Source organism: Calidris pugnax, unplaced genomic scaffold (assembly GCF_001431845.1).
Source record: "Calidris pugnax isolate Ruff unplaced genomic scaffold, ASM143184v1 scaffold24, whole genome shotgun sequence".
Taxonomy (NCBI): Eukaryota; Metazoa; Chordata; class Aves; order Charadriiformes; family Scolopacidae; genus Calidris; species Calidris pugnax.
In genome coordinates this window covers 14,937,329-14,951,588 of record NW_015090922.1, presented here as the reverse complement: position 1 = coordinate 14,951,588, position 14,260 = coordinate 14,937,329, and the positions used below count along the sequence as shown (strand labels likewise).

General features: G+C 36.3%; 1 protein-coding gene across 3 annotated transcripts in view; it reads right to left on the bottom strand.

Annotated features, from left to right (window-relative positions):
* KIF6 (kinesin family member 6) overlaps nt 1-14,260 on the bottom strand; it is a 158,942-nt gene that overhangs the window by 78,497 nt on the left and 66,185 nt on the right. For all 3 annotated transcript variants that reach the window (XR_001412954.1, XM_014950568.1, XM_014950569.1), the window contains exons 12-13: nt 13,457-13,598; nt 11,186-11,398 (exon numbers count right to left, since the gene is read on the bottom strand). Coding sequence is in view for 2 of the 3 variants with exons in the window: in XM_014950568.1 (XP_014806054.1) it covers nt 11,186-11,398; nt 13,457-13,598 (355 nt within the window). In the remaining variant the exon portion in view is untranslated. The remainder of the gene's footprint in view (nt 1-11,185; nt 11,399-13,456; nt 13,599-14,260) is intronic.

Genomic DNA, 14,260 nt, shown 5'->3' with positions numbered 1-14,260 from the left:
TGAAGTTACTTGTTTGGATACAACTGCCAAAGCCACTTCCTGTACGCACTTGGCAGAAATGCTTGAGTAAAAAAAGCCTTATGACATTTTTCAATCTAACCAAGATGGGCATTCCATTCAGCCACACAAAAACTCAATTTAGCCCCAGAACTGTATGCCAGAGTTATATATTTGACTGCTCAAAGTATTACAGCCCGGTAATAATAAATTCAGTTTTACATTTGTCAGGAAAAAGAGCATCAAACAGGTTCCAAACAAACACACCGACTACTTCATCCATGACCTGATATTATTCCACTTTTGGTATTTTGCTGTTTTTCCTCTCTTCTCTCTCTACTGCCTAGCATGTGAACATATTGTAAAAAGTAACTTATGAAAAGTCTGCAAAGAGACCATTGATTGGAACATGGCATAACATAGGCATTGTTATATTTGGCATTGACACTATTTATGCCTCATTAAGTAGCAGATAGACTGAGGCAAAGTAGGCATTGAGCACCTCAGCCTTTTCCTCATCCTTTGTGACCATGTTTCCCTCTGCATCCAATAAAGGAGGGAGATTTTTCCTAATCCTCCTTTTGTTGTTAATGAATTTATAGAAACATTTTTTATTATCCTTAACAGCTGTAGCTAGGTTGAGCTCTAGTTGTGCTTTGGCTCTCCTGATTTTCTCCCTGCATAGCTTCACTACATCTTTATAGCCTTCATGAGAGACCTGCCACCTCTTCCCGCGGTCACAGACTCTCCTTTTGTTCTTGAGATTCAGCCAAGGGTCTCTATTTAGTCAGGTCGGTCTCCTTCCCCGCCTACTTGCTTTTTGGCACATGGGGACAGCCTCCTCCTGTGCCTTCAAGACTTCTCTCTTGAAGTATGTCCAGCCTTCCTGGACTCCTATATCCTTCAGGGAAGCCTCCCAAGGGATTTTGTCAAGCAGTCTTCTGAACAGGTCAAAGTTTGCCCTCCGGAAGCTTAAGGTGGCAGCTTTACTAACCCCTTTCCTTGTTTCTCCAAGAATTGAAAACTCAATCATCTTATGATCACTGTGCCCTAGACGGCCTCCAACCTTTACTTCCCCCACAAGTTCTTCCCTGTTCACAAGAAGCAGGTCCAGGAGGGCACCTTCCCTGGTCAGCTCACTTAGCAGCTATGTGAGAAAGTTATCCTCCACACATTCCAGGAACCCCTGGATTGTTCCCTCTCTGCTGTGTTGTATTCCCAGCAGACATCCGGGAGATTAAACTCCCCCACAAGAACAATGGCAAGTGACTGCAAGATTTCTCCCAACTGCTTATAGAAAGCTTCATCCATCTCACTGCTTTGGTTGGGAGGTCTATAGCAGACTCCCACAGCAATATCAGCTTTATTGGCCCTTAAGCTAATCCAAACGCTCTCAACTCTGTCATCACTATACTTGCTTTCTGAGCTCTCATAGCATTAGTTAACGTACAGGGCCACTCCACTAAGATAGTAACAGTAAATAAGGTCAGCAACATGAAGAGATGGCAGCAGTTCAAGGGCCTGGAGATGACCAAATGAAAAGCTAAGAGATTATTATACTCTAGACACAATCAAGTAAAAGAGTAAGCACACTGGCTATAGAAAATGATTGGAAACTAGAATGATGATTAGGAAACTAGAAAAGATATTAAAGACTGTTTTCAATGTAGGTCAGTAGATGGTTACAGAAGAACTTCTCAGCCCCAGATTGGTAAAACCAGCCCTGCCATGAAAATCAGTTAGAGCTTTTATTTCAGCTAGAAGTAAAATCTACCAAACTTATGGCACAATATCACCTTTTTCAGTGGTGCCCAGTGAGAGGACAAGAGGTAACGGGCACAAACTTGAACATAAGAAGTTCCATCTAAGCATGAGGAGGAACTTCTTTACTTTGAGGGTGGCAGAGCATTGGAACAGGCTGCCCAGAGAGGTGGTGGAGTCTCTGTCTTTGGAGACATTCAAAACCCGCCTGGACACATTCCTGTGCAACCTGCTCTAGGTGGACCTGATTTGGGAGGGGATTTGGACTAGATGATCCTTGGTCCCTTCCAACCCCACATCATTTTGTAAATCTGTGAAAAATGAGTATCACCTCAGCTCTAATTATCTAGCTCATCTCTAATAATTTGCTTAGTCTTTTCTTTCACACAAAAGCCAATAATGGTCCAAGTTTTCCCACATTAACCTGAATACCACATAATCCTCTGCTAACGTTATATTATTCTTTTAAAAGTATATTTCTGAACTTAAAACACTGGCTGAAAACAAACAAAATAAAGGGAGAGTTACTAAATAGATGTTCGAGGGGTAAAAGCATAAAAGCCAAAAAGATGATGAATTAGAGATAAGCGAACTGTATAATGTTTAATTTTTTCAGCAAAAGCATCCAAAACTTGAGAGCCCATTCTTACTGAAGCAAGCAGTCATAGCTCCACTAGCTATGGAAAAATCTTATAATAACTGAAGCACAAAATTGGCCTGAAACATTTGTATGAAACTTATCTTAACCTGTTAAATGTATTGCTAATACCAGGAAAAAGTAGGGGGGTTTTGTGACATATTTCCAATAATTTCTAGTTTAGTTTTATATTCAAATATGCTGAGACTAATCTCTTAAAAAAGTATCTCTTTCTGTTAGGAATAGGACATTAAAAGGCATTTTTTAGATTAAATACACAAACAAAAGTGAAATAGAACTGAAGACTATTCTATTATTTAGCAGAATCAGTATTATCTGCACAGAAATATCTAAAGATTAAGCTAATAGGAAGAGCTTCTAGTCTTTTGTATTCCCCATATGCAGACATAATGTGCATGTAGTGGCTCGATTAAAAGGCATTTGTGTCTCTTGGGATGTTCATTACAATAACAATATGGAAGAAGTTCCACAGATGCATTTGCCAAACCTGACAGTCAATATATACAGGAATTCAATCACCCTTCAAGTATGTAGAAACTTTCAGAAGCATATTTTACCTCTAAAATATCAAGAATCGAAGAGCTTCAGTCACAAAACCCAAAACACCTTTAAGAAGTTAGCCTGGAAGATCCAATAGCATTTTCAAACAGCCAAAATATGGCTAACGAATCAGGAAGCCAAAAACATTTGAAATAGTAGAGAACTTCCAGGGAACACTAGGTTACATTTCAGCACACTAATCTGGATAAGGGAACAGTAAACTAGCATAAAAATACTGGAAAGTTTCCCCATCTAAACAGAGTCAAGAGGAAGACAGTAAAAACTGCCAAAAGCATCTTTAACAAGCTTCCAAACATACGTTCCACATCAGAAGACATTCCCAGCTGAGAAGTGGAAAGAAAGACATGATGGGCATCTTAGAAAAACCAGAAATCTTTTGTAAAACTAAATAAATGTGGAGAAAGACAAAGCTGTTGATGGTCGTATAAGCAGTAAGTGGTTTTACATAACAGCATTTTCAATATATCAGATAATTGAGTTTCAACATCTCTGAAAAATTAATGAAAGTACTGTAATGATCCACTCTCCCCTCTCATTAAATCCTTACAGCTTACAAAATCTGCCTTTGATGCTGCAAATGGAGACTGAGCTCCAAAAAGCAAAATCTGGGCTTCATCTCCTAAAAATAACTCTATGTTCATATTTATAAACACTTAGTTAAGACGACAAAAATCCTAACACACAGGGCTTTATCATGGAATACCAATTGCAAAAGCTCACTTAACTTTAAATCTTACAACATGTATCTATATTTCTTTGTAACAAAGACTGGTCATCTGTTGCTGCTTACATAGATGTTTCTACAGAGCCTCAAGCTTCTTAATGTAATTGTTTTTTACTGTTCACTAACGTCGGTCAGTTCAGTTCACTGAAGCAAAACTCACAGTGGACTCACTGTGAATTCCAAAATAAAGCTCTTGGAATCAGTACAGATTGAAAAATAGATTTTGAAAAACAACCCCAAACAAACCGAAAACCAAACCCCAGAAGTTAGTTGAGTCTCCTGTAAATTCGCAGAGGTAGTCTTCTTGGTATTTATTGCAATCAATATACTTTTAAAATAAGAAATTTTGTTCTAGAAACTACTTCAAATTTTAATTTTTGCTTTTTGTTCATTTCAAAGGATTAAAAAGGGAAGTAAAACTGTGATCTTTAAGATAGCCAGAAATACCAAAATGTACAAAGGCACATGACAAATTCAAAAATTACCACAATTACATGCAACAAAACATGTGCCTGAAGATAGATGTGCGTTCATATTTATGACAGTGCGGTCGACACACTGGAGGGAGAGGATGCCATCCAGAGGGACCTGGACAGGCTTGAGAGGCGGGCTCATGCAAATCACATGAAGTTTAACCAAGCCAAGTGCAGGGTCCTGCACCTGGGACATGGCAATCCCAAGCACAAATACAGGTTGGGCGGAGAATGGCTAGAGAGCAGCCCTGAGGAGGACTTGGGGGTGTTGGTGGATGAAAAGCTTAACATGAACCAGCAATGTGCACTGGGCAGCCCAGAAAGCCAACCGCATCCTGGGATGCATCAAGAGAAACGTGGCCAGCAGGTCACAGGAGGCGATTCTGCCCCTCTACACTGCACTCCTGAGACACCACCTAGAGTACTGTGTCCAGCTTTGGAGTCTTCAACACAGTAAGGACATGGATCTGCTGGAATGGGTCCAGCCAAGAAAATCAGAGGGATGGAACACCTCTCCTATGAGGACAAGCTGAGAGAGCTGGGGTTGTTCAGCCGGGAGAAGAGAAGGCTCCTGGGAGACCTTATAGCAGCCTTTCAATATCTGAAGGGAGCCTACACGAGAGCCGGAGAGGGACTCTTTGTCACGTAGTGCAGTGACAGGACAAGGGGTAATGGTTTTAAACTGGAAGAGGAGAGATTTAGATTAGATACTAGAAAGAAATTGTTTCCTGTGAGGGTGGTGAGACACTGGAACAGGTTGCCCAGGGAGGTTGTGGATGCCCCATCCCTGGAGTGTTCAAGGCCAGGCTGGATAGGGTTTTGGGCAACCTGGTCTGGTGGGAGGTGTCCCTGCCTGCAGCAGGGGGGTTAGAACTAGATGATCTTTAAGGTCCCTTCCAACCCATACGATTCTATGATTCTAGACATAAATTGGAGCCTTAGCAATATATGCTTTATCTGGTGACTTGAAATACCAGAAAATGACTTTGTTAAACTTATCAGAAGTCCTATTAAATTGTTCAAAAGCATATACTGACTGTTAATGTTTGCTGCATTTATTTTGAAGGCTTTTTCAAATACCTAAATCATAAGCAGTGAAGTCTGATACTTCCTGCTTGGTCCTTAAACTTGGCAATAATAAAAATTTATCATGGCAAATAATCACTCTATGTTATAGAATGCTTAGAAATTAGCAAAACAAAATGTCTTTCTTCAAATATTAGTTACAAACGTTTAACAGTAGCAGTGAAATATTCACTACATCTTACTAAGAACTGGTAGGAGTTCAGCTGGAGAGCAAATGGAATGTATACTTTTTCCTGAACCTGTAACAGAAAACGTAGCACATACTTTCTTTTCTGACTATTGAGAAAGATCAACAGTAAGCCTGAACAACTCCCTGAATGCACCAACGAGCTCTTTTACTGACCAAATAGCAATAGAATGGGTACATCTGTTTGTTGACAAAAGATCTGTCACAAGCACAGTGCCAAGAGTCTGTCCCCAGATATCCCAAAGCACTACTGGACACAGAAAAGACTCCAAGAAACATATAGGTTTGCTAAGCACATAATTTTTTCTGGAGAGCTGAGAACTGCCTTTTTCTGAACTGAATGACACAGAAGAGATTCTGATAGAAAACGTCAGTCAGTCCTTTCCATTAGGTAGCTTTCTGTGGCTTTTCCAACAACGGAAGGACGGTTTTCCCCTCAAATTATTACATAAATATATATCTAATAGCCAAGATAAATATTTTGAGAAGTCTTAATACAAGATGAAAATATTTAGTGTTTAGAATTGAGTTGGTGTGTTATCATCGCTAGTTTTCTGCTATTCATAATCACCATGTGTTTATAGAAACCAGCTCCCACCTTTCATTTTAACGTCAGCTTGTCTGCCCTTTGGTAGGAAAGCTCTTTTTTATACATGCTTGCATGGTGCTTAGAAGAATGTCATCTTAAACTCTGAGTGGGATGCACAGCAGGTAAATTCTTCACCAAACTCTCAACAAACTTCACCACTTCTCAATGAAAGATAAAGGAAATGGCCGAAAATGGTCAAAATACAGTCCTAATAAAATCTTTTGTGAGAACAAAATAATCCCTCTCAAGGCCACCAGCATATACAATTATTTGAAGCTCTTACTAAGATTTATTGTGTTCTTTGAATGTCACAATATTCACACTGTTTTCTGGTACCCAAACTGTTTATATTTCAGGAGAAAAACAAGTCCAGCAGGAGGAAAAACGGTATCACACAACTCTTACACTGACAGAATTACGGTAGAAGCAAGCAGCAGTTTGAGACCTATTTCAAAATAAGACTTATATGTACAGAAGAAGGGATACAGTATGATAAAAGTAAAATAAAACAAAATGTTTATCACTCCAATGATCATGATACTATTGAAGTCTGATTTCTTCTTATTTTGCCAGCTTCGTTCCTACTTCATTCATACTTATCCTGAAACTACTAATTCATAATAATTGACACCATCTCCTGAGAAAGATTACATGTAGTTCTACATTTGGATTTGGTCTTCACATTCAATATCTCTATCAGATATGAATTATGAATAAAAATAAAGCTGCAGTAGAAACTTTATGATGAATTAAATCACTGTATTAAAAATAAAAGCATTGACGCATTTCTAAAGCTCAGGTTATTATGCCAATAACTTATCTTTGCATTTTCTGGAATGCTCATTTGAAACAAATTAAATTCATAGCCAGAGAGTTATGTCTGTTTCAGATTTATGAAAGATATTATGATGCAATAAATAACAGCAGCTACTGAGTATGTTAGTGTTTTGCTCACTCTTACTCATGTAGTTATGGAATTATAATTTAGAGTGTTCTGTGATCAAGATGGCTATTGAAAAGCTCATTCTCCCTTTTCATGGTATAACACTTGGACTAAGATAAAAAGTTCTGGTCTGTTCACTCTAAGCTGTTTTATGAAATCCGTAAAACCTCCTCAGTGATGGGAGCCGGCTTGCCAAAATGTCAGCAACAGGCAGCCTTCCACTGCTTCCAGGCAGCTACCTACCACTCCCTCCTAAAAGAGATCTTTTGGGATCCAAGAAAAACAAATCTGTCAGCATGTAAACTGGTATAATTTTTAGCTGAAGAATTCAATGCTATGTAGCCCAATGTCATTGCTGAAACCTAGGGCATTACTAGGATGCTACACTTATGTATGCCTCTGCTCTAATCATCAAGGAGAACATCCTAATACAGATTGTAATATACACTGAAAAAAGCACAATACAAAATACAACAACCATCCACGTGTCCAACTTTCAGTCATTCTTATTAGGTCTTCCACTGGTATCAAACCTCATGTTCGACATCATTTTACTAACAAAATTATTTTGAATATGAGCTCCGATATTTAAACAAGCAGTTAAAGACATTACTCTTCAGAAAAAGTACCAGGAGTTGTTTTACTGATGTGATGAGATTAAGATCAAAATTTTCCTCTTAACATAGATTACTAATGCATGCTCAGAGGTGAAACAGTAGTGGCTATATTTCTCCTGCTCAAATCATTGCCTGGATAGAATAGACTAGAAACATCATTACCTATATCTTTCAATGCAGAAAAGATGGTACGAATAAGTTTCACCATACAGAGACAGCAGTTCTATGAAATAATGCATTTTTTACCATACAGAGAAACAAACTCTGCCTGCACAAGGATGCCTGAATTCTTATAATTCATCTACTTTTCATAAATTTAGCAGCATAAATGACTGTTGGACTGGGTAACAAGTAAGTCTGGAGATTTTACAATGCAAAAGCAGCAGCAAATTTTGCATGAAAGTAACAGAACGAAATAATTCTATTTTCTATCACAAAAGTGTAAAGATCTGTTTCTGGGCAAACAATTATTAAGTCTACAAACACATCAACTGCAAAACAAATGAAACGTTCTAAATTAAATAATTTGTCTTTTAAGAAACTGATTATTAGCTAGACTTCCCACAACTACTTCACTAAACTAAATATTTTGTTCCTATACTTTCTGTTGATTTTCTAGTTCAATTGTTTTCAGGATAAGGAAATGAGATAGATAGGAAAGTGGAAAACACATTAGAGACATGATTAGAGACATTAGAGACACTAGAAATACCATTTTATATTGCATTGAAACAGGCTGATTTTAGAGTTGAGAGAACAGAAGCAAAAAAAAAAAAGCTTGCAAACTAACTAAACTGTTAAAATAGTTAACATATGATATAGCCTACATGCTGTAAATTGAAATCTGCTTAAATGACATAAGGTATGCAAAGTGTTTAAATGATGAAGAATAGCTTTAATATTACACTAAAGGTTCTACTTGGGAGTTCAACCCTGGCTCAGGCCCAAGCCCTTTCACACATCTTTAGCAAATCCTTAATGCCTATAGACTAGAAGACATATGTATACAGCGCAGATGGATTTTGAAATGAATGGATAACTTTATAATATGACTATTATTTGCAGGTTTGGAACATGTGAAAAACGAGGCCTTGTGCTCAAGTGAAAATGACACCTCATTTCCACTTTTATTTGATGAAATGTCAGGACAGAATCAAAGGCAGGTCATCATCCAAACTTTTTCTGAAATACCAGCCCTTGCTGACTGCAGGACATAAGGTTCAACAATCCAATCAATTTGAGTTGATATGCTGGTTCCTGCTTTATATTCAAAGAAAACTCACATGTACATAAGCAACTGTTTGCAAAAAGAGAAAGCACAGTATCAAAGCTGAGAATTTGCTAATGCTTCTGAGATACATGTACCAATGTATCTTTGCACTGTCAAATCTTTATAACAAAGTAGAAAAATAGTAATAACCACAGTGAGACCTTTTTCAACATTTTCTGATGAACCGTCTGAATATGTTTACAAGTGTTTTTCTCAAACATGCCTCTAATAACATGGAGAATCAAACTGTGAAAGCCCTACTAGGTGATTTGAAAAACATATACTCTCCAGTCTACAAGAATTTTTTAATATAAATCTTAGCTAAATTATTAAGATAAATATTGTTACTTTCAGAACTTTAAAAGATAGAACAAAAGAAATAGAAAAAAAAAAAAAGTTGTTTATATATTAGTTAGAAAATACTGTTGGTTCCAGAGACACAAAGGTGCAAAAGAGCTTGGACACCCAGTTACATTCTTGCAGGGGCAATTGATCTTCTGAGGTTGTGTTTAAGGCACACTGGCATGTGTGTATCTGCTTTGTCATTAACCATGTTTCTACTACTTTTTATGTCTGCCATTCTAAGTATTACCTGAGAACAATAAAGCAAGTGTTTTAAGAAATAATGTTTTAAGGCTTTATCCTTATAACAGCTACACAGAATACTGTAAGTCCAAATGTTGCCAATATTACTGGACTAGACTTGGAGTAGAATGTCAGGCCACACTAAAGGAATGCAAAGATATATGGCAACCTAAAATAGTCCAAAAATAACTTTTTATTTACCTGTAGCCCTCAAGTAATATGACTGAAAAGTTTAAAAATAAATTAACTATAAGTGAACCTAAGGGAGGACTTTCAGGTTCACACTTAGCATCTTGGTTATTGAGGACTTCATCGTTTTCATGTCCACATGGAGTGACACAGAATATCAGAACCTGACCGGAAAACTGATTGAAAAGAGGGCTCAAAAGAAGAAAGTAAGTTTCTAGCTACTTTCAGAATGATAAAACCACATAATGTGCAATCCAATCAAATTCATGTCTTATCTCAAAACATACTACTTTCTCACCTGAGACATGTCCATCTAAAACTCATTATCCAAACAGGATGTGAATCAATTACATTTACTTATTGATTAACCAAAGACAATGCTTCATCTTTGTGGCAGATTCCCTGTGCCAACCATCTGTACCACGTAATTCTTTTTTCAATGAACAGTATTTGATATGCTCACATATTAAATTTTACAAAACAGCTAAATAAGAATAAAGCATGAATAACAATACGTTCGATTTACCATAAGAGATAAAAAATTTTATCAGTTACCTGTGGACAAATAGTACTCATCTGCTCGTGAAGGCATGGCATATGTTAAAATGGTATTGAGTGTGTTAGCTGTCCTAGATGAATACATTATTTATGAATTCACCTCTAACTTGTTTGCAAACAATGTGAATTATTAAACTACTTAAGAAACAATTAAAAAATATATTTTTAAATACATCAGCATAAGAATTTTTATTTTGTTCACACTTACTAAAGAATTGCTCCAGAAAGGTACCGTTTCACTAAAGCTACTCACATGCACAAAGATGGAGCTATTTGTCATTTCTTGAACCAAGGTTTCAGTTCACTTAATCACATTCAATTTTTTTAACAAAAGAAATAACCACTATGATTTATTAAAATGCTAAATAAAGCCCAGATATCTGAAGTGTATCATATAAAAAAATCTCTAAAATATAATCACAATACGTTTTGTGTTTACAATCTGATATTGGAGCTAGAAGCATAATTAATGAAATTTCATTTTAGTTGCACGTAAGATTTCTCTGCTAGGCTGGAAGATTTAAAAAAAAGAAAAAATAAATTGTGTTTATTGGTGTTTAAGGACACTGTGCAATTAATAATTGTTGCACAAAAATTCTCTCAGTATCTGCAGCTCTGGTTTAGATTTCTTTTTTGTTAAAAGTCAGTACTTTTAAATCTTCCAGAGTAAAAATATTATTTCCTGGTATTTTTGTATGAATTATGCTGAAAAATTATTTTTTTTTCCAATTCATTCAGATTCAAGGCCCAGCAACTGATTTTATACTCTGGGTTTGTTGGACTATTCAACAGACCATTCACATCAGCTTGTAAAAGCCATCAGTGCTTTGAGAAGGCTATAAATTTTAATCCCTGCATTTGTGGATGAAGAATTAGCACAATATGGCTGATACTGAAAACTTTCCTGTTCTGGCACATATTTGAATGATATGCTGTACATCATATTGTAAAAATCCAATAACTGCTCAGTTAATTAATTACACTAACCTGTTTCTCTGGAAAGGAAAGGTAGTCTGTGAAGTGAAGAGTTGAAATCTTTTGCCTCTTTCAGAATAAAACAGCTTGATGGGCTCTGACTTTCTTCCAAGTTTACAGTCTCGGAGCAGTCTCTTTCTATAGAACCAGCAGAGGCAGCCTTAAGCTGGAAAAGAGCATCTTGTGCTTTCTTTTTTTCCTTTTTTAGCATATTTACCAGAATATCTGCAAGATACATTAAGGAAATCATCAAGGACCTTTTTTTTTTTTTTTTTTAATAAAGCAACAACCATCTTTGTTTATGCCTAAATCCCTTTTTTCCAAGTGGAACAATTCAGATTATGGAAGCCTTTATGTGAATGTGAACTTGGAGTTGGGCATATTCTTTGCAATTATATTCATCCACCTTAGTTTTTGCAAACTGCAGTAACAAATTCACAGACTGACCACAATATTGATCCCCTTCAATCAACACCTGATGAAAGCATTTACAGACAAACAGGAATGCAAACTCTAGTATCTTATTGCCATTGTGTGACACTCCATTTTTTAATTTTAAATTCTGTAATAAACAAAATTTCAAAAAAAACCCCAAACAAACAACAAAAAAACCCACCTTAACTTATGGGTAGCCTGGAAAGTGCATCACAGCTATAAGCTTTTCACAATAAGGTTTACTAAAATGCAGAACAGGTCTTTAGGAAATTTCTTCCAATAACATTGTGTATTTACTGGAAGTATATTTGGTATAGAGGGCTTACAATGAAAATCCTGTCCCTGTGATGGTTTTTGATATGCTGTTCATTTTAATCCTAATTAATCTTCTAAATAAACAGCAAAAAATTTAAGTAGTCTTTGGAAAATATTAACTGGACTAGGTAGCAATAATAAAAGACTTTACAATTCAGTTGTTACGATAGCTCCTAGCTACCACAGACAAGGAGGACCTCATAGTTTATTTACTAAACAGCTTCCATACTTCCCACCACTTCATCACATTAGACATGTTATTAATTTTCTAATGATGATATACTGTCACTTAGTGGCTGCAGACTCCGTAAATCACTGTTGTGTTCAAAGCCGTAATTCTTATACTCTTTCTATAGCAATCTAACATGGATTTATACAGGTTTCTTCCTTGTACTTCTGCAAGCAAAGCTTTAAATATATCTATCAAGCACAAGTGCATTTGATAGAGACATTTTGCTCTTTTTCATTATCAGTCTCATACTAATAAAATATTTTATTTCAGGAAGAAGTGTTTCTGGGAATCTGGACCTTAAAATTGACATGAAAACTGAAGAATTTTTTAAAAGGAATGATAAGTCAGTGTTACAGCTAAATTTATTTGAAATGCACATCATCTCTTCTTTGACAGAGCAGAAATAGAGAAGCTTTCCTGCCACCTCAATTCAGACTGGTAGCATGCTATAGCCTGATGTAAAATGCCATTCTCATTTGATATATAAAATTGATCTGGTGTTGTTGACAACAAAGGATGCAACTGACTTTGCTTTTCTACTAGTAACTGTGAAAGAATCTTTGTCACTTATAAACTCAAAGCCAAAACAAAACCATTTTTTCAATTCTCTGCCATATTCAAATTTTACTTACCAAGTAGCCACAAAGGTAGGGAAACAGTGATGCTACAGTCTGCCCACGGTTCTGTCAACCTGCTAAAAGTTAACTCCCACCCATCGTGCAACAGTGCAACTACTCACGTGTTTCCTATGAGGCACTGAAATGGACAAAGCATGTCTGAGCAGTCTAGTATTTTTATATGCAAAAAGCTTTAGCTTTAATTTAAATTTTAAAATTGCATGTAAAGAGTACAAGTTTTATATGTATTCTGAAGGCAAATAGCCCAGTACTCCCCAAAGCAACACTTCATTTGGCTAAAAATATCACCTACAGGAAATTCTATTTTTTGTAAGGTAATAAATTGATCTTTATATAGCAACAGTTTCTCATCCTAAAAAATGGTTTCATTTGCTTGAGGAGAGTATTTTAGGTGTGGCCTGATCCACAGTATTTTGATCTTGGCTGGACCCTTCTAAAGCTAATAGTGCTCGGATCCAGGAGGTCAAAACTGAAATAGAAGCAGGTGCAAAGCACGAGCCCTGCCACATAAAAGTTGGGAATTGAGTAACTGCTTTGACACAGTGGGATTAGTAGAGAGAATTTCCTTCCATACAGCTAATGCCTATCTCACACACACAAAAACCATTGTAGCCAGATCAACTCAAACCCAAATATCTTTTTTTTTTTCCTCAGAAAGGATACTGATTTCATTGTCTCTTTGCCACAATAATTCTTTCAGTTTTTTCAATTCTTCTTCTCCTGCTTCTTTGTTAGTGTCTTTTTCTTCAGAGATGTGTTGTGATTGCAGTTTTTTATCAGAAATCTTTGAATGATTCATTAGTTCCTATTAGGAGAAACAAAAAGAGCACACTCATGTATTTATTCTACTCTGAGACTGCCTAGTATGGTAGAAAAGATAAGGGCTTTCTAGACTCTTGATAGAACAAAATCCTGCCACCAGTTGACTGTTAAGTTATATGTGTTGTGTAAAGTATGGGAAAAGTTGTATTTGTCAATCTTCGCTACCAAGCATATGATTTACTTTACTCTTTCTACACATGAATTCCAGTGTTCGCTAGTATCACAGAGCTTTCAGTATTAATAATATAATTAAAACCTAATTACTTAAAGACAATAAATTAAGATTAGGAATGCATACATTGTTATATTAGAAAACTATATCCCAAAATACAGAAAAGTATATATTATCTTCTGTTGCTGTCCCTATCAATTTCACTTGTTCTTCCCAGTTAACACGTATCTTGTCTGCTCAAGGATTTAGAAGGGCTTACAACATCCTTGGGAAAGTTAGTGTAACAGATTTGGTGATACCATGTCTTTGGTCTTTATTTTAATCTTTCAACATCATTTGTCCAAAATATAGCCTCCATACTGCTGGGAATACTGATGGATACATCTATCCATATACAAATAACTTGTCTGTGTTGATTCCAATAACTTTCAGTGTTCTCTTACTATTTACCACATCTTGAAATTCTTGCTTGG